Here is a 19,906-nt window from a genome sequence, read left to right as displayed (position 1 = left end):
TTCCATTGAAAATTCATCTTGATCCTTGGTTTAGCCTAATTGTCTCCCTTCTTCCTCCTCTCTAGAGAAGTTTTATTATTGATTCCAAACGTCATGTTCTCTGCTAGCAATCTCCCCTCCCCTCCCCCATCGAATTCCTTTCACTCATTCAATCTCTTCATTGTTGAAACAACAGCCTCTCCTGAACCCATTTCTCTCTAGTTCTCGCCCCACGTCTTCCTTCCCCTTCACAATGAAGCTGAAAGATCAGTGTTCATGGAATTACCAGCTCCTCACTCCCCCACACTTCAGACAATGGTCTGTGTATTAATCAATCTTGATAATATCACAGCTATCTCCCCATAATTAAATCCAAAGAGTGTTTCTGCATCTTTCTATTACTTGGAACAAACGCAGAACCGGGCCACGATTTTCATTTGGAATGATTCCCTGTCCTCCGTTTCTCGACATCTCAGGCTCCTGACTGCCTGTGAACCAGCTCACACTCCCTGGTGTCCTTCACAGGGTCCTTCTCACACAGCACTATTGCGAAAGCTCAGGACTCAATGTGAGCCCTATTCTCTCCATTGACCCTACGTTGTCTCAGTACTCTTGTGCATTTCTTCTATTGCTTCAATGCCTTCCACTGTTATCTCTATGATGACGATGTCTAAAAACCACGTCCAGATCTTATTTCAGAGCTATAATGCTCCAGGTGTATGTTATAGGCACCTTAAGCAAACATATTTCCAACGGAAGCTGTTAACTCCCCCTCGCCAACTAGACACCCCTTCACCTCTCGGTCTCCGATCTCGTCTGATGACTACAGTTGACATCCAGGGAGTGATGTTTAACGCAAACTCTCAGAACCACCTGACAGAACAAGCACTGCTGCTGCCAGCACACTGAGCAGTCACCCTTCATCTCCGCCCCAGGATCCACACACGTATTCCTACTCTCTACTCCGTTTTAGTTCAAAACGTCAGGTCCTCCGAGATCCCTTTGTTCAAACTGCTGCTGAAGTAAGCCTTCCCTCCCCGCCTGTTGTCTGGTGACTTTCCCTTCAGGCCACTGTGGAACAAATTAGGACATTCTTTTGATTGCATATTGTGTAACCTTTGAAATTGTCTCAAATAATAGTAAAATGATTATAATCACAGTGGATATTTGACAACCGAGATATGAAAGTATAGAGCAGAATCCTGATTTTATAAAAACAAATGCATGTTGACCTCTGCAGGGAAAGTTCATCCTCTGTCGCACCAAACAGCATCATCCCAGGGGATGAGACAGTGAAGCACGAGGCCTGTGCTCATTAAAGAACAAGGTTCCTGCCAGGAGGCCAGTAAGTTTGTTTTTCCATTGTTTCACCTCACAGTTAGACGCTTTGCGTGCCCTACGTGAGCAATTCATTTGATTTTTTTTGTTTCTTTTCCAGATTGGCGCCTGAACCAACATCTGTTGCCAATCTTTTTCTTCTTCTTCCCCTTCTTCTTCTCCCCAACCTCCCCTCCCCAGTTCATAGTTGTGTATCCTAGTTGTAGGACCTTCTGGTTGTGCCATGTGGGATGCCCTCTCAGCATGGCCTGATGAGCCGTGCCATGTCCCTGCCCAGGATCCGAACCCTGGGCTGCTGAAGCGGGGCACGGGAACTCCACCACGTGGCCGTGGGGCTGGCCCCCCAACTCATTGAATTTAACATGTGCTCTCTCTCTCTCTCTCTCTCTCTGGGTTGTCTTGTTTCAGTTTCGATGGGCTGGGGAGTAAGGTGAACATCCCTGAGGACTCCCCTTGCTGAGTGGACATGTGTGGTCCTGGTGAAAGCCCTCACCCAGTGGGGCTCCTAGAGATGTGACTCAGGGCCACTAATTCCCTTTTGGTGCCTGGCAAACTGGGACTCATCTTCCTCTGTCTGCTATTTGCTCTGTATTATGTCTGCTCCTTTGGAAGACAAAAATTTGTGTCCAAAGGGAAAGTTCCAGAAATGCTTCCAGGGATGATGATGGGACTTTGATTTCCAAGTGAGTATTTCTGGCATCTGATTCAATTCCGTTGTCCTTAATCAAAAGCTGGCTCGTTCTGGATTGGTTCCATCCTTTCACAGCGATAGCACCATCTTCTACGGTCATTACCAAAAATGATCATTTCGTTTGAAAGCTCTTCCCTTAGAAGCCACTGCTGTGCTAGTACTTTATCAAGTTAAAACACTTAATTTTACATGCCTGGGTTTCTGTTTTGGTTTTTTGGTTTTTGAAAGCAGCTGAGCATGTTTGAACTGAAAATGAAAAGTATTTATTATGGAAGTACCCATGCTACCTCATTAGGATAGAATAGGACATATCATTTATTTGTTATAAGATGCGAAAATTCAGAAGTTTTCCCTTGATCGGTAAAATTGCCCCTCTCAAGAAAGGTTTTTTTCTTTATGTTCAGTAACTTATTTTGGAGACCCACGGGGTCATGTCCAGTGAGATAGTTCTGTTGGAGTGAGGATAGTGCTGCTACAACCTGTCCTTCGTGCCACCTGCGACATGCCCTACTCTGCACCAAAGACCAAGGACGGTCCTTCTGAAGACAGGGCTATGTTTGCATTATGAGTTGAGAGATGCTGAAAAGACCTCCTATGGTTTCCCTTATACCCTACACTACACAAATAGACACTTATGCTTTTAAGTCTTGACATTTCATCTCGAGTGTCTGTTAAAACGTGAGTATCTAGGATAGAAAGCGGCTGTCCTCCAGAATCTTACCAGGGTTTCCTGCTGGCCACTTTGGAGGACAGAGCAGAGTGACCCACTAGGGGAGGGGCGCATGACTGCCGGGCCTTGGGGAAGAGCTGACCGGAAGCTGACTCACCAAGGACTGTCCATGCTTGTCTTGGTTTGCAGTGACAGCAGCTGAACGCAACTTAAAGGATTTTAATTTGCATGCAGCTTTGCACAACAACTTTCCATCTTACTTCATCCTCCTTGCTTCCTGTGACATTTGGGGATGGGATAGTTTCAGGGATTCACTGAACTCGTTTACAGTGTTCAAATAGTCTTGTATGATGTGTGCGCTTGTTAATTGAGGTATAATTGACATATACTTTATATTAGTTTCATTTGTACAATATAATGATTTGCATGTATCGTGAAATAATCACCACGATAAGTCTAACTAACGTCTGTCCCCAGACGTAGTCAATATTCATTTTCTGGATGAGGACATGTTGTGTTTTAAGGTGCAGAAGAATCGGTAATGATGTCATACTTTTCCGTATGCAACTTGATGAATTTGAACATAAGTGTCCACCCATGAGACCATCACCACCATCGAGGCCATAAACATATCCATCATCTACCAAAGTTTTCTCCCACCCCCTTTACTATTATCATTATTTTGCTTTAAGAACACTTAACAGAATATATACTCTGTTAGAAATTCGAAGTACAAAACACAATACCGTGAGATTGCTGCATTATACGCTAGGTTTAATTTTTAGAGGAACCTCCAGACTATTTTCCATCATTACAGTATTAGTTTACGTTCCCATCAACAGTTGCAAGGCTTCCTTTTCCTCCACAACCTCACCAACATTTGTCACCTCTACTTTTTTTGATAATAGCCGCCCTAACCGGTGTCAAGTGATATCTCCTTGTGGTTTTGATTTGCATTTCCCTAAAGATTAGTGATGCTGAGCACCTTTTCATGTGGCTGTTGGCCATTTGTGTGTCTTCTTTGGAAAAATGGCTATTCTACTCCTTTGCCCATTTGTTAACTGAGTGCCTTGGTGTTTTTGCTATTGACCCGAGAGATGAAAAAAGAAAAAAAATGTCCAGGCATTATGGATGCTTCCCAGTTGATGCAGATGATTTTGTCTTTATGGTGATGACAAAATATCGTGTTGTGTGCTTTTTCTTCAGCAGTTATCATAAGACTAGCAGTAGAATGGCAAAGCAGATAATCAGGATCTCCCGGGTTTTACAACACAAATAAGACGAGTGGTAAGGAATTTTTGATTATTTCAAGGAAATTATTGAGATCACAGTCCGTGGAATGTAGGACTGACAGGTCCACGAGGAAATTAAAGTGAGGACATGGTGATCTGGCATCACTTCCGATCTGAAGGAACAGGTATCTTCTGTACGAATGTTTGAAGACATATTGGAAATCAGGAATTTGTGGTGGATGAATACATTTTCTGAAGGGTTTATTTCTTTATTTAGGAGGAAGATTACCCTGAGCTAACATCTGTGCCAGTCTTCCTCTCCTTTGTCCGTGGGATGCCTCCACAGCGTGGCCGATGAGTGGAGTAGGTCTGCACCTGGGATCTGAACCCGCAAACCTCAGGCCCCTGAAGCAGAACACACGCAACTTTAACCACTCAGCCATGGGGCTGGACTCTAACTTATTTAGTTGTGAACATGATCGTTTGGGTTATGTAAATGTCAGGACCTGGGAGTGAGTCGCTAAGAGTGGGGTAGTTGATAATGTCACAATTGATTTAGACCCTAAAGAGGCTAAGAGCAACAACTGGCCAATGGGTTAACCAAAGGAATAGTCAGAAAACACAGAAAGGTTGGGAATTGGGATCTATAGTAAGCTGGGGGATCACGTGTCCTCAGAGAGAGTGCCAGGACTTGCACAGATGAGAATGGCAAGAGCAATAAAAGAGAATAAAATCACACTGAAACAAGGAGGGGGTGTTACGAGACGGGGGAGGAAAACTGATCTGGAGCAGTCCTGAGTTTTGACCTTGAGCTTTCTGTCCTTGACCCAAATCTGCTTGACGATGTCCTGGGACACAGGTCAGAAGAGCTCCAGAGGGAGAGAGGAAGGGTGGAAGTACAGGGAAACTGAGATAATTGTCCTAAGAAGCCATGCTTCATTTCTCATTTGGGTCCAGTTTCATGATTACTTTTACAGGACGAGAGGAAAAGAAGTGATGATGGTCAAGTCTTCGCAGAGGAAGCTGCGTGATCGTGGGAATCAACCCAAACCAAAGCCCGGATTAAGAATTCCCATCTCTTTGAGGATGCGCAGTTACATATTCAGAAGGCCAGTTACTAGAATGCCATCCCACCCAGCAGTGAGGGGTCACTGGGAGAGCACGTGGCACCAGCCCCAACAGGTCTGCTGGCAGGAGAGAAGTGGCAAGCCCTTTGGAACTTGCCGTAGCCTTGCAAAATTGCACCTTGCAGCAGAGGTGAATTCCTGCGGGGTGCGCTCGCATGGGGTGCCCCGTCCAGTCCCATACACACCCCTGCCCTTCCTCAGATTTGGCAGAGATGATTCTGGGAACTGGTCTGGGCATCCCATAGCTCCACGGCCAACAATTGCTGGTGACTGTGGAAGATCTGAGCAAACAGGAGGGGACGGGGAAGAGGGCGGGAGAGAGCGATTGTGGACAGGCTCAGCAGCCAGGCAGAGAAAGTGAGCGCCCAAGAAGGATGTGCTGACAGCACCAGGAAAGAGAGGAGACGCTGGTGCCCCTGAGATGGAGCCCGGCACTTCACTGACGTCTCCTTGAAGGGTCCCACGTTTTCTTGCTTGAGCTCTTGCAACTTCAAGACATACCAATCCTTTTCTTTTATTAAACTCCTCTGTGGGACGTAGGAAGCATAGACAGGGATTTCTTGTGGAGGAGAGACTGGATTTCAGCTGAGTAGAGCAAGGAGGGCTTTCCGTTTCACGGTGCTCTCGCATTTTCCTTTCCGAAGTATATTATTTATCTGCGCTTGAAAGTCACAGAGAGTTACCGATTCGCGGGATGATTCCGTTGTCGCCCTCACAGCGACACAGTAAAACCTACCTAGTCGGAATGGATCATTCCTTCTGTGCAATACTCCGGTAGACTCCAAAGATCATTTCAAAAGCGCTGGTATATCTCTGTTCTCAAATAAGAGGTCTGCTTCCAGGTCTCCATTTTTCTGCTCTTTATTGCATGTTAATTCAGAGTTGCAAGGAGGAAAGACCACATTTGCCTCAATCTTTAGATCTCTATGTGCTGGAAATTGGATTCACAGAAATGGACAAGGCCTTTGAGGGATCGTGCTGTCAACAGAGACCTTTTCCGGCATCAGCAACGTGACAATAAACCGCTGCTTGTTAGGACTTGATTGTCTATTGGAGGGATGGAGCTTGCAGTATTACGGAAATCCTCTTTAGAATTGCTTACCTTCACGTGACAGATTTATCAGTTTCTGAGAGTGATGTGTTAAAATAACCTAGGGTGGCGCAGGGCTTAAACTGGCCCACTCCACTTTGGAGGCCCGGCATTGGCACGTTCGGGTCACGGTTGTGGACATTCACACCGCTTATCGGGCCATGCTGTGGCAGACATCCCACGTGTTAAATAGAGGAAGATGGGCACAGATCTTAGCCCAAGGCTAGTCTTCCTCAAGGGAAAAAAAAAAAAAAAACCGAGGAAGATTGGCAATGGATGTTAGCTCAGGGTGAATCTTAGCCCTTGGGCATCTTCAGCTGTGGTCATTTGCAAAATATGTAGACCATGCATGTACTGGGCAAGCCCAGGCAGGACAGCGCAGCCGGCCTCCCGCCTGGGTGCTTGGGGCTGCTTGTTGTGGAGCCTCTGCTGGAACCGTCTGGGTGGATTCAGTGCAGAGAATGATGACAACGGACTGCCTTGCTTCACCCTCAGAGTTTCCCCTGAGTTTTCTCCATCTTGACATGCAAAGCAGACACTGTCTGGAGCCCTCGTGTTCCTCTGGGACTCGGGCTTCCCTCTGCTCCTCAGCCTGGAGAGGAGGAAGCCCACGTGTGGACTTCAGGAGATTCCTGACCGCGTTTTGTGGGCTAGCACGTCCTGGGCTTGAAGTCCCCAGGGAATGAGCAGAATCCAATCCAGGTAGGACTGCCATGACCCAGACCCTTCAGGAAGGCAGGTTATGGTCCCCTAACCAGGCAGAGCACCATGACCAGCCGCGGGGTTTGTGGAGGGCGAAGGGAAGATGAAATGGGTCCTGGAAGAAGGTGCTTATAAATACCAGCTACCGAGAGGGAACCAGCTGCAAAACCGTGCATTTGAGGAGTATGAGTATTATTTCTTGATTCTGTTTGGAATAAGTTAGAGTGCATGATATATTTGTGTGTGAGTGAACATATATATATAGCTCTCTCTCTAAAATTTATATCAAAGTAACATAAAGACTGATGAGATACAGGTGCTGCACATGTGGGCCTCTTTTTGCTGGCGATCAGTTCATTTTTGGCCATTGGAAGCCCAAAGAGGCAGCGAGTTATTGTCCTCTGCCGTCTGGTAGGCTCATGACAAACAAAGCGCTGCAACCAAAGGGTCGGCTCTCAGGAGCCTCACGGCCCTGTGAGGGAAACCCCTTGGACACGGTGTCTTCCTCCTGGGCCTGGACTAGCCTTGGGACTTGGCACTTCTCTTTCTCTGTGGCGGGAAGGTACAGCCGGCTCCGGCTTCCATTTAGAAAGTCACCTTCCTGGATGGCTGTGCCATACCAAGAAGGGCCTGGGCTGCTGGGAACCAGCATTTCTCCTCAGCTGCTGGCCGTACTGAGGAGGCCTCCCTGGCAGGGTTCACGCTGCTGTGTGTCTGGGTGACACTTGCAGCCATCAGAAAGGAGGGGAGAACTCAGAAGGGCCAAGCACTTCCTGTGGTCCTAGTCTTACAGGGTCTTTCCCGGGGTGGGGTGGGGGGGGGGGCGTTCAAAATGCCAGGTGGTAACCCTCTAGCTCCTGGTCACCGGGTGGGTTCTTGGAGTGAGCTCGGAGCAGTGTCTGCTCACCACCAGACTGGAACCATTTAAGTGTTTTAATTTTGTCAGGCTGTGTTTACCCGTCATCCGTTTGCTTGCGTTCCCTGCTGGACCCCTCAACCACCCTCCTCTCACGACTCATCTCTGAAAGCTTCCAACGGGAAAGGTTCACACCCACACCATAAACGGAGCATAAGGCTGGGCAAGAGAACACAGCCCTCCGAGGGGCTGCATGGTTTATAGGCTCAGGTCCTCCTGCCCCGTTAGGATGAGTCAGAAACAACATGCCTGAGTGTGTGAACAGGTGATTGCCTGAGACCACACACCTCAGAACCACAGGGGCCCAGATGTCACCCTGGGCAGCGAGGGAGAGTATAGGTCATTCTTTGGCCAGGATTAGGGTATCTAATGTTTGCAAAGCAGACTCCACCCGTGATCCGTCAGACCCTGCCAGGGAGGAGTGGCCACGAGGTACGGGACAGAGAGGCCGAGGCATTCGAGGGAATTTCTGCCCTTCCAAGAATTGCAGAAGGAAGTGCACGGAGGCAGGAAATCCTGGTGGACAAGGAGCAGTGATGCGTCGGGAAGGATGCCCAGATGTAGCCTTCAAAGCTGCATCACAGATCTGTCCCCCTGGATACCAAACTTGCAGGGAAAGGAATTCAGAGCCGTGGACCAGGATCCCAGAGGATTCCAATCCAGGTGAAGGGTGAACATGGAGCCCCCAGAGGGGCCGGGGGAGGGAGGGTCCTGCCTGCCCTTAGTCCATCTGCACATGACCTTCTCCGGCCTTGACCCTCCACATGCACGTTTTGAGCTTTTACATCGTTCTCTGCACTTAGAGCTGCTGCTGTCCAGAGCCTCATTAGAAAACGACAAGTTCCTAACATCTGGTGAAGAGGAACCTCCACAAGAGAAGCCGAAAACGTGGCCTCTCCTCCAAAGGGGTGGAAAAGCAGCCACTGTCCTGGGGCAGGTCGTGGTGCTGGCCCGTGCCATTTTAAAGACACCCGCATTCCAGTGGTTGTTGCTCTGCCTGTGAAAGTACCTCCACCCTCTAAATGCCAGGAGCTCTGGGTGCTGTCTCTGCTCCTGGCCCACGTGAACCACACTGAAATGAAGCCGTCCTCTGAGTAAGGGGGGGCGCGGAGGTGTCCCTCAGTATCCAGGGAGGGGCCTGGCCCTTCTCCCTTCTCTCACATACAATAAGCCGAGACCCTGCAAGATTTCTTCATTCCAGGAGGAACGCGAGAGTCTGTGTCTCCTTGACACGAGCACAGGAGGGGAAAGAACCAGACCGTGACTCGCAGGCTGGAACAGAAACAGGATTTTAACATCAAATTCAAAACTAGCACTAACTACTAACACGAAAGAAATACGGCCCCTTCCCAAGTGGTAAACAGGCGCTGGGGTGGAGCTGCCAGGCCTGTGGGGTGGGGTCGTCCCCTCCCTCTTGGGCTCCAGGGCTCCCAGGAAAAGGCTTAGAATGTTCTTCTCCCCATCAGCATGGGAGGAGCCGGCCTGGGGCCCCGCGTGTTTCCCAGCCGCGTCCCCGCCGCTGAAGAGCAGGCTGCACTCGAGCTGTTGGAAGGACCGGGATCTGCCACTGTTGCTGGGTTCTGCGTCAGGGGTCTGGTGACTGAAGAGAAGACACTGATGATTGGGGGGGTCACACCAGTATCCCAGCCCAACACCTCAGCCCCACTGCATTCTGCTCCAAACCTTGTCCTGAGTGTTCAGTCAACACTACCCCATTGTCCCTGACATGGGAGCTGGCATTTCGCTTCACCCATTTCACAGAAGAGGAAGCTGAGTCCCACAAAGGTCAAGGGAATTGTCCCTCACAGGCCTGGTCAGCAGTGGAGCTGGGATCCCCGTGCCGGCTGTCCATCTCCCTAGGCCCGTGCTTAGCCCGAAGCTTTCCGGAGCCCCTGGCTTCAGTCCCTGCCTGTCTGGACACTCACCGAGCCCTGAGCTGAGAGACGCGCGGTTCTTCTTGGGCAGGAAAAACCGGCGCATCTTGCCGGCCCTCTCCTGTGGGGGCTCCAGGTGGCAGGACAGGCTGTAGCTAAAGGACAGAGGGGACTTTTCAGCTACCGGGAGCCACACCTCAGGTGACCCTCCCAGAGACGGCCAGCAGTTGGAGTCCCAGGGCCCCACGGGTGACCATGCGACAAGCCCCGGGACTGACCCGGAAGCCACGGGCACGGGCTCCCTGGAGCTGGCCATCAGAGAGAGTCCGCCTTGCCCTCACCAACTCCTGCCCCGCCTCACCTCTCATCCTCGCTGAGGGGCTCCATGGCCTCGAACCAGGCCCCAAATCGCTCCTCAGCCTCAATGTGGTAAAGATGGACTGCCTCCTGGAGCAGGAAGATCTGCTCGGTGACTTTGAATTCCTGGGAGAAAGGACATGATGCAGACGGGGCCTGGGTGGGGGACCGTGCTGGGGACTCAGACAGGTGAGAAGAGGGTCAAGGAGCTGGTCTGGGGTCTTGGCCCACATGGGAACCCTCCTTCCCTCCAATTCCGTGCAGGACTTGCTCGTTCTCACAGTTGGCTTGAAATAGCTCCTCCTGCAGGAAGGTGTCCTTGGTGCCAGCCCCTTCCCCCACGCACCAATGGGACGGCTTTCCCAGCTCTGGGTGCCGAACTCTCCCAAGGAAAGCAAGGCCCAAGGCATCGGGCCAGAGAAGGTCTTCCCCGGAGGAGTCTCTGATTGCCACAGCCCCACCCTCCGCACGGGGAGGCCACAGCTGCTCACCTCACTCCTTTTCTCAAAATTGATCTCATTTCCCTGGAAGGCAGAGAGCCAAAGCCCATGAGCAACAGCCCCCTTAGCCCATAGCTAGCCCCCGTCTCCACCCTTTCTCAGGTTGCTCTACCAGCAGGGTCGACCAGGGAGCAGGCGCTACCAGAAACGGGAATGGGTCCCGGGCAAGACTCTGAGCTCCAGAGCAAGGAGGCCACGGGGCTATGGCTCAGGGACATTCTAAGACAGCCCTCTCTGACAGACAGACAGACTGAGGCCTCAGGCAGGAAGGGATGCTCAGCCACTCGTGTGCTTCCTGCCTTGGAGGGGCCTGGCTTCACTCCCTGCAGGGGCGGGGCCTGAGGGAGAGGCTGAGTCCAGCTCAGACACACCCTCCAGCAGCTCCGCAGTCAGGCAGCCTGGACTGGCGGCTCACCTGGATCCTATATTCACTCATCACTAAGATGGCCATGACACCCAGCTCCCGGGGTGGCTGTGAGGCCCTCACGAGAGGACTCTGCCAAGGGTTGTGAGCTCAGGCCTCAGTGCAAGTCTCTCCTCCCAAATCTCCGAATCCTGATCCCCAGCTCCACCTCCAGGCTCACTCACCTCCAGGTAATCCTCCATGTTGGTGTCCAGCAGCAGTAGGTAATTGAGGAATGTGCCAAGGAAGGGGATGAGCCCCTGTGCCAGCGGGGTGGAGACGGTGATGAGATCCCGCTCTCAGGAGCCGTCAAAGACCTCTCCTCCACTCCTCACCCCAGCCTCCTGCCCAGCCCAAGCTACCCACCTAGGCGGCCTCCCCCCAATTTCCTCCTCTTCTCTCCTCCAGGAACCCCAAACTCCTCCAGGCACCTCCCAGCAGCCGGCTCTGGCAAAACCCAGGGTACGTGGTCCCCGCCCCTCCCTGTCCCAAATCCGTTGTGCGCCCATCCGTTCCAGGCCTCCTCCTGGTCACTTCCAATGCAGGCATTTCAGGTCTGTGGCACCAGGAGCAGGGCTGGAGGAGAAAGGCTCCCTCTCTGCTGGTAGAGACCTCCGGCTAGGAAGGGGAGTCCCCTCTCCTGCGACTCCTGGGCCCCTCCTCCACAGGCACCCTTACCTTCTGGGCACCTGTGGGGCCCGTCTCCAGGCTGGTCAACATAGAGGTCGCCTCCTGCCAGGGTGTTGACAGGGCCAGTGAGCCGACGCTCCCCTCCAAGTGTCCTCCCAGACCCCTCCCAGATCGGGGACCCTGGACATGTGGCCCCAGTCACCTGGTGCCCCTGCGGCTCCCGCCTCCAGGGTGCTCTGATTCCAGAGCCATCCCAGCTCCAACACTCACTCCTGTGTGACCTTGGGCCCGCCCAGGCCTCCCTGAACCTGTTACCTCGTCTGGAAGGTTTGACGAACTCTGTCTGCCTCCCACAGTCTCCTGAGGCCCAAGCGTCATCTGACCGTCATCACTGCTCTCCGCTCAAGCCTGCCTCTGGAGCCAGGTCCAAGCTCCCCACATTCCTCCCCACCCTTGAGCCTCGGCACCCACTGTGAGGCCTGCACCACGGCTCATCTCCCTCTGGCTCCCAGATGAGGAGACCAAGGCCCACACAGGGGCAGGGACTTGCTCAGGGGGCCCCAGAGGAGAGGCTGCTCCCCCTCCCAGCCACAGGCCCTGTCTCCTCTGCCTTCACACCACCCTCTGCCCAGCCGCTGACCACAGTGCTGTCCTCGGGACTCTCAGGCTGTGTTCGGGCCCCCAGCTGGGCCGAGCCACGGATGGAGGGAGATGAGGTGTCTCAGGAGGCCTGGTCAAGAGGCTTCTGCCAGCCCCAACGCCCAGGAGTCTCTGATCCCAGGCCGAGGCCAAGGCCTTGCTAAAGCCCTCAGCTCCCTAGGATCCCCTCAGGGAGTTCCCCTGCACAGAATTCTTTCTTCATCCGCTCAGGATGGGGACCCCGAATGCCACGTCTGACTAGCAGGGGAGGGGGCGACCAGGGCACTGCGGGGTGGCATTTCCTTTCTGTTTTACGAGGAAACTTCTGACGTCTGGGCGGGAAGGATCCCTGAAGAAGCCATCAGTTCCCTGGGCACTTGCCCTTGCCCTCCGGGGCACATGTCATCGCCAACAAGGACCTGGGTGAGCATCCCACTGGGACTGTCTGCAGCGCCCACTTTAGGGGCCAGAGTGGGGAGTCACCGAGGGGACACAGATCTGTCCCAGGTCCAGTGTCCGTCCCAAGGCTGGGAAGCCCCTGAGTGCCCCCGGCCCGTGGGATCCGGCAGTGCCCATCCCTCAGGCAGGCAGGGTGCCCTTCTTGCGAGGCACAGTGAAGACAGAAGGAGCAGTGGGGCCCTGGCTTCCTGAGCACAGACTGGGCTGACTTCGGAAGAAAGGAAGCCCGCCCACTCGCTCCAGCCAGTGGCCAGGAGGAAGATGCAGGGCAGCTGATGGAGCAGCATGGAAGCCAGACACCGGCACCTTCTGCCAGGTCCTCAGCCTCCTGGAACAGTCCAGCCCGCACCATTCTATCCCATGCCCCTGGCCTCCTGTCCCAAACTGCCCCCACCTGCCCATGGAGCTAGCACATCCCTCTTCCTGTCCATCTTTTCCTGACCAACTTCACGTGACAGGAGAACCAAAGCTCATCCTGCCGGGTCCCCTCCCCTCTCGCTCCCCCTCCTTCCAGATGTGCAGCCTCCGTCTTACCTTCACCAGCTGCCTCCTGCTCACCCACTGGTCTTTGATGAACCTCTTCAACTTTCGAGAGCTCTTCCTGAGGGGAGAGGAAAGGAGGAAAGAAAACCCGGGGCGGTTGAAGGCGAAATGCCTTTGGCTGAGAACCCGGAAGGTTCAAAGGGCCTGGGGCCTGGACGAGGGTTTTCCCCGGGTTCTTCGGAGCTCTGAGGTCACCGTGGGACTCGGGTGGAGGCTCTCCTGCGGTCACCTGGGGCCTCCATTCCCACTCCGACTGAGCACATTGTTTCTAACAGCGTTGGTTGCCGATGAGGGCTCCGTTGCTGCGAAGTACACCCTTGGAAATCTCCAGTGTGGCTCAATCCAGGATGTGACAAGGGGGGAGCCACTGCCTAGGGTCTCAGAGAGTCTCAGAGACCCGAGCAAGGAGGCCAGTCCCCATCCCTAGGGTCCGCTGCCTCCCAGATGGTCCTAGCTGAATGAGGGGTCCATGGCAGTCGCACGGGGGATGTCTGGTCCGCCCTGGTGGTGCTTGGATGGAGCACGGCCTACCCACCTGGCAACTCGTCCCCATGTCTTTTGCAGACGGCTGATGGAGGGGCTCTGCAGAGCAGACACGATGGCACGCAGGGACGCATAATTTCCAAGGACTCGGCACTCCTGAGGAAGGGAAGGGAATGAGCTGCGACGGCGGGCTGGAGCCCTGCTTCCTCTGGCTTGTGTCCCCTCGTGGGCTTCTGCTGTCCTGGATGAGGCAGATGCCCAGGGAAGCGAGGGAGGGCACACCTGGGAGCTGATGAGTAACGCTCGCGGGCAGGAAGATTTTAGCTCAACCCAGGGCGGGAAGGGAGCTTCCCACCACTGGGACCAGCACTCAAGGTCAGCAGGCCCTTGGCAGCAAGGGGCCTAGGACTTTGCCGAGGCCCAGACCACCGACTTCAAGGCTGAAAGCTGCGAGAGGAGAAGGGGCAGTCCCCCTGACTCCAGGGAGGGGCTCCCTGGGCCCTGCCACTACTGACCTTGGCCACCTGAATCCACAGCTCGACGACTCTGGCCCTGTCCTGGGCCGTCATGCTGAGGTCCCCAAGGCACGTCGTGATGACGCAGCCGGACACGTGAAGAAACTGGTTGATAGTGGCCCGAACCGTGGGAGCCAGGTACTCCTTGCTCCCATTGGGCCGCTGGCACCACACAAAACCCAGGCAGTGGCGGGGCTCCACCTTCTTGAACAGCTCCTGGGGAGGATGGGGACTGTCACCTGACCCTGCCACACCCGAGCTCAGAGTCTGCAGGCCCCCGCAGCCCCAGGCAGGAGGCACTGGTCAGCTGCAGCTCAGGAACCTGAGGAGGTGGCCTGAAGCTTCTGGGAGTCTCTGGGTTTTGTCTGTGTCCGCTGAGGCCGCCCAGCGCAGGATGACCGAGGACCCAATAGGGGCGGGGAAGAGAAGTCCCATTGGCTCGCAGCCCAGTCTTGCTTCCCCCAAGCACCAGAACACGGCTCACACCTGCCCATCTCAAGGGGCATCTTCCACCCGTTCTCATCACCCCCTGGTCCCACTCCCCTTTCAGCTGCACGTTCCCCCGAGGCAGCAACAACCATGGGCTTTGTTTGCCTGTCTTCCATGTAGGTAAGGACGCACTAGGTGTCTAATAAGTACGGAGGCTGTTGAGGCCTCCTGGGCCGATGGGTGAGTGACCCAGGACTTGGCAGCACTCCAGTGAGCTTCCCTCCCCCACCAGAGGGCTATTCTCTGCCCCGCTTCCTCTCTGTTTGACCTCATCCATCCGCACAGCCACTCTGCCCAGCAGGTGCCCGCCCTTGGTGTGCTCTCTACTGTCCATGTGGGGACAGCAAGGACTTGGGGGCCAGAAGGTGGCCCAGGTCACCCGGTGGGTGAGTGGGGGAGCTGTGACTTGCACCCACATCGTTGGATTGCGGCTGAGGGAACAGGAGGTCTGGGGCAGCTGATGGCCCACCAAGGCGGGCCCCACCTAGCCCAAGAGCCCCGCTGCTCACCGCATCCATCCGGGTCAGCTGCTCGGCCACCAGCTTCGGAGGGAAGTCCAGCAGCTTAGGCCTCTCCTCTCTCAGCTCGGCGCTCGCTTCTGCGGTGACTTCGGCAGCTGGAGGCAGAGATCGTCCAAAAGTCAATGGCGCATCTTGCTCCAGCTCAGAAGCTGGCACTGGGGCTGAAGCTGATGGCGCTCGCTCCGGCCCTGGAGAGGCCGATGGAGGTGAGGCTGCTGGAGGTGAGGCTGCTGGTGGTGAGGCCGCCTCCAGCTCCGGCGCGGACGGTGGAACTACAGCTGGAGCTGCCTCTGGCCCCGGAGCTGGCCCTTGCTCTGGCTCTAGAGCCGGCAGGAGCTCTGGAACTGGCGCTGCAGCGGGAGAAAGAGAAAGTTTCACCTACGTACCCGACTTTACAAGACAGGAGAGACTCCGCTGTCTTGAAGGGAACCCCAGCCCGTGAACCCCACCGCAGACAGTCTTCCCAGACTGCTGTGCCCTCACCTTCCAGCTCTGCCCTCCTGGGCCCCAGATGTTGCAGCTGGACCTGGGGAAGGTAGGCAGGGCCTCCCAGGTGCGACCCAGGCCAGATGACACGCAGAGAGGCCAGCCGCATCCTGAAAGAGGGAAAGGGCGTGGGCTCCCAGAAATCCTGCATTGGGTCCAGCCAGGTTCCCACCATAGAAGACGCGGTACTGGGCGGAAGCAGTTGGGCCACAGAGCCAGAGGCCTGGCCGTCGCTTCCACACTGTCCTCCCAAGGCACCCTGCTTTGGGTCTGGGCCCTGTGCCTGCCCCTTTCCACCAGGGGGGAGTCCCACCCCGGCGCTGACTCCTGTGTGGCCATCCTGGCAGTGGCAGGCCTGCTCATCCAGCAGGTGGAACACGGGGTTTGTGTGAGTCTCTTCTTCCCACTGCCACTCTTCTCGCAAAGAGGCTGGACACAGTCCAGCCCAGCCCTCCACGCCCTTGTGCAAGTGGACTGAGGACTGAGGCCGATGTGTGAGCGGCTCGCTAACACCCCTTCTCTTCTGGGCCTGCTGGTGGTGGTCAGAAGGGGTGGATATGGAGAAGGGGAAGCGGAGGGAGACGGGACTGTGGTGGGGATGGGTCGCCAGGGAACAGCTCAAGCCAGCCTCCCCTCTGGTTCCCAGGGGCTCTGGGACCCCACCCACAGCTCTCTTTCACTCCTATCCCCTTGCAGTAGAAGCCATCAGACCTCAGCCCTCCCAGAGGAATCAAAAGATGAGTGAGATCAGAGTTGTGCCGGGCCCGCCCCAGCCACAGTCCTCTGTCCTCTTGTTCTCCCCCAGCCCTGTTCTGTGGAGACAGGAGGCCCTCGTCTGGCACTCAAAGAACACTCAGGTCTTTAGTTGGCGCTGGGGTCCATCATGCATGAGAACGTGGGAAGAGGCCTCCAGTCGTAAAGGAGCATAGGAGGGCATCCCCTGGGACAGGCGGGGGACAGGATCTGTGGATGATATGGTGTGTGACTATCTGAGTCTCAGGCTGCTGCGGGGGTCCAGGGGCTGTGTCTGCTTCATTCACTGCGTTGTGCCAAGTGTCTCTAAAGCTCCCGCATGTCACAGGTGCTTAATATACAGTGTTCTCGAATGAACTCCAACCAGAAGCATCCCCGGTAGCTGAGTGGGCCTGGGGCCCCTCTGCGGCCCCGGAGACCCCTCCTTGGCTACTCCAAGGACCCGCCCCACGACCAGCTGCATGGAATCCCACACTCCCTGCCAGAGTGCTTTCCGTGTGCCTTTGCAAACTCAGAAAGGCCCCATCCCAGCGATGGGGGAGCAGACTGCTCTTCATCGGGGAGAGGGAAAGAATAACCAGGAACAACCACGGCACGTCTCTCAGCCCCTTCTGTAGAGCCAGGCCCCAGGGAAGCACCTGCCGTGGCTCATCCCATTCGTGCCCACCAGAACCCGATGAAGTTTATCCTCTCCCACTCCACTTTGCAGAGGAGCAATCGAAGCTCAGAGAGATGGAGGGCCGTTTCCAAGACACACAGCTGGCAGTGGGCAGAGTCACCACTGTGCTGAGGAGGGGCTGGGCACTCACGTAGCAAGTAGGTGGTCCAGGACCCCGTGGGAGGTGAGGACAGCCGCGCAGTCAAACACGATGGTGGTGACGTTGGCCATGTTTCGAGGCGCCAAGGCTGGTCCTATGGACGGCGGCAGCCTCTCCAGCAGGCCTGCCTGGAGGGCCCGCATCCTGCAGGCCTCATTCCGCTGCCCGAGTGACTCTCCGCGCTGGGTGAGATGAGGAAGGACACAGAGTCACCAGCACCAGCGTGAACCTCCAGGAAGTCAAGGTCTGGAGGTCCCCCAGGAACTGTGAGCCCCTCAGGGATGTGTGCAGAGGAGGGACAGGATTGCCCACAGCCAACCGGTTTCCAGGCTTGAAAAGTCCAATTTGAGTTTGGGCGGGGGGAGGATTATACGATGAGTTCCTCAGGACACTTGGCTGGCTTGGCAAGGACAGACCGCCCCGCACCAAAGCGTGCATTAAGAGCACTGACCAGCGAATCCAACACAAACATCCCCATTCTAGAGATGAGAGGACGGAAGCTTCGGGCTGCCAAGTGGCTGCTCAGGGTCCTGTGCGTCGGAACTGAGAACCGCCCTAAGCCAGGGCTGCAGGACTCCCCCGCTCCCCCACCTGAGGCTTCATGTGCTCCTGACATGAAGGGAAATGTCTGGTGGGAACCTCAGCCCTCCCCAGTCGGGAGACAGTGCACGGGCAGACAGACGCTGTGAGGATCTGGCTGACTACAAGAAAGGACGCTGGTTTTTCTTTCTTTTACACGAAAGGGAGGTTTGAGACCCTCGTTACAGAGGTTTCAGATTCAGAAAATGGCAGATTTCAAAGATGCCCCTGGCCGAGTGTGAAGCGCAAACATCAGTGTTTTGTCTACTCCGCCTAGGGTTAGGAAAGAGCGACTTCCCACCCTCCTAGGTAGCTGGTGAGGAGGCGTGGAAGTCCAGATTCCTTTGGGACTGGGCCCTTGGGACACTCCAGTGGGAAAGCCCTGGGCGGGTCCAGGGGAGGGCTCCAGATTTGACTCTGGATTGTGGACACACCCCGGTGATCTCAGGGCCCCGGGTGTCACTCACTCTCCCCTCAGTCCAGCCCCGGGCAAGGTCGGTGGTCTGCTGCACTTGCCCCCTGTCCAGGGAGATGGAGCCGTAGGACCCATGCGCCAGCTCCTGGACCATCTCCTGGGTGGAGCTCTGCAAAGACAGCGTCCGGTGGCCGCGGCGGCAGGTAGCAGGGGCCTGCCTGCACTTGCCCACAGGGGGAAAACTCTCCCGCACACCGAGCACAGACAGAGGGGCATCCGCATAGACCTCCAGACAGGGAGCGAATGAGATGACACCTCACGGGCTTGGGATTCACCTACGGGTAGGGCAGCTTGGCTCCCAGCACTCACCTTCCATCCTGCCAGCCACCACCCGGGATATGAACACGACATACCGCCAGGCTTCCAAGCCCTAACCGTCTGCTCCCGTCCAGGGTAGCTCCACGCTCATCCCTGCCTTCCGTCACTCCATGCCCGCCAACACACACACACAATAAGGGTCAAGGGGTGTGGGGCTGCCCGCATGGGAGGGTGGGATCACACTTGTGGCCTGACCCGGAGTGGCCCGCCCTGGGCTGCCTTGTGTTACCTGAGGGTTCCTTCTTCCGAATGGCCTGAGGTCTTGGAGGTGCGGTCTCAGCCAATGTCGACAGCGCTGGAGAAGACTGTCATTGTTGGCTCTCTGTGCGCCAGAGCCTCGCAAAGAGGGGATACACGAACACATCCTCCTGTGTCGAGTGTCTCTGGTCAAATGGGCTATGTGTACAAAATGGCTGCCTGGTGACCAGAGTTCTAAGCTCTGTTGGGGTCGGTCGCCAAGGAAGTGAGGTCATGTCTCCAAGGTTCCAGGATGGGGGGCCCTTCCCTCCATCAGACCCACCCAAAGCCCCCTCGGGGCTGTTGACCGCTCACCCTCCTTGCCCGTGTCATCTCCCGAGCTGTACAGAAAGTTCCATCACAGCCCTCCCCACAGCTCCTTGGGATCGGAACCAGCGCCCCAGCTTTGAAGAGAGAGCGCCCAGTTCGGATCTCCTTTTTCCTAGCAGTTCTGTGTCCTGGAAAAGCCACTGTGCCTCTCAGGGCCTCCCCAGTCTCCCAACCTGCACGATGGGATGGCGCTAGAAACACATTCCCAGGGACGTCTTCGGGTGGACATGTGATAACGCCTCCCATATCTGGGAGGTGGTGCCGCCTGGGTCTGGTCCCCGAACTTAGAGGTGGAAGAATTACAAGAAGGGGTGGATGCAGTCGGGAATACCTCTCCAAACAGGCCTGGATTCCAGCCGTGTGATTTGGGAAAAGTCCCTGCCCCTTGGGGGCTCCTTGTCAGGTCTGCACCTTCAAGGGTTGGAAGTTCGAGGAAATTCAGATATTGTCATTCACTAGCATTCAACCTTTCCCAGTCTCCTGTTGGCCTTAGAACCAGACCCAAGCGCCTCATTGTCGGCCTATGTGGTGGGCAGCCTCCACCAAGGCTCCCAGCGCTCCCTCCCTCCTGCTGTGCACATCCTTGTGGAACCACTACATCCTGAGTAACTGGTTTCTGAGCAATAGAATACAGCCCAGCTGATGGAATGTCACATCCAAGTTTTAATTACAAAAACTCTGTCACTTCCCTCTTGCTTGCTTTCCTGAGTTCCCTCCCTTTATCTCCCCCTCTGTTTCCATCTCTTGCGCTC

The 19,906-nt window shown here is 55.2% G+C and overlaps 1 protein-coding gene across 1 annotated transcript; it reads right to left on the bottom strand.

Moving 5' to 3' along the window:
* Positions 1-9,018: 9,018 nt before the first annotated feature.
* LOC138922343 (ral guanine nucleotide dissociation stimulator-like) lies at positions 9,019-19,022 on the bottom strand. The gene is made up of 14 exons (XM_070259077.1): positions 18,817-19,022; positions 18,262-18,378; positions 17,207-17,397; positions 15,642-15,754; positions 15,147-15,508; positions 14,149-14,364; positions 13,686-13,789; positions 13,142-13,208; positions 11,558-11,611; positions 11,065-11,139; positions 10,468-10,500; positions 9,981-10,102; positions 9,671-9,774; positions 9,019-9,345 (listed from the first exon to the last, which is right to left on the bottom strand). The coding sequence occupies exons 1-14, from the start codon at positions 18,949-18,951 to the stop codon at positions 9,188-9,190; spliced, it is 1,851 nt and encodes a 616-aa protein (XP_070115178.1). The 5' UTR covers positions 18,952-19,022; the 3' UTR covers positions 9,019-9,187.
* Between the last annotated feature and the right edge of the window lie 884 nt (positions 19,023-19,906).

This window comes from Equus caballus, unplaced genomic scaffold, assembly GCF_041296265.1.
Source record: "Equus caballus isolate H_3958 breed thoroughbred unplaced genomic scaffold, TB-T2T haplotype2-0000769, whole genome shotgun sequence".
NCBI classification, from domain to species: domain Eukaryota; kingdom Metazoa; phylum Chordata; class Mammalia; order Perissodactyla; family Equidae; genus Equus; species Equus caballus.
This window is presented reverse-complemented; position numbering and strand designations above follow the sequence as displayed.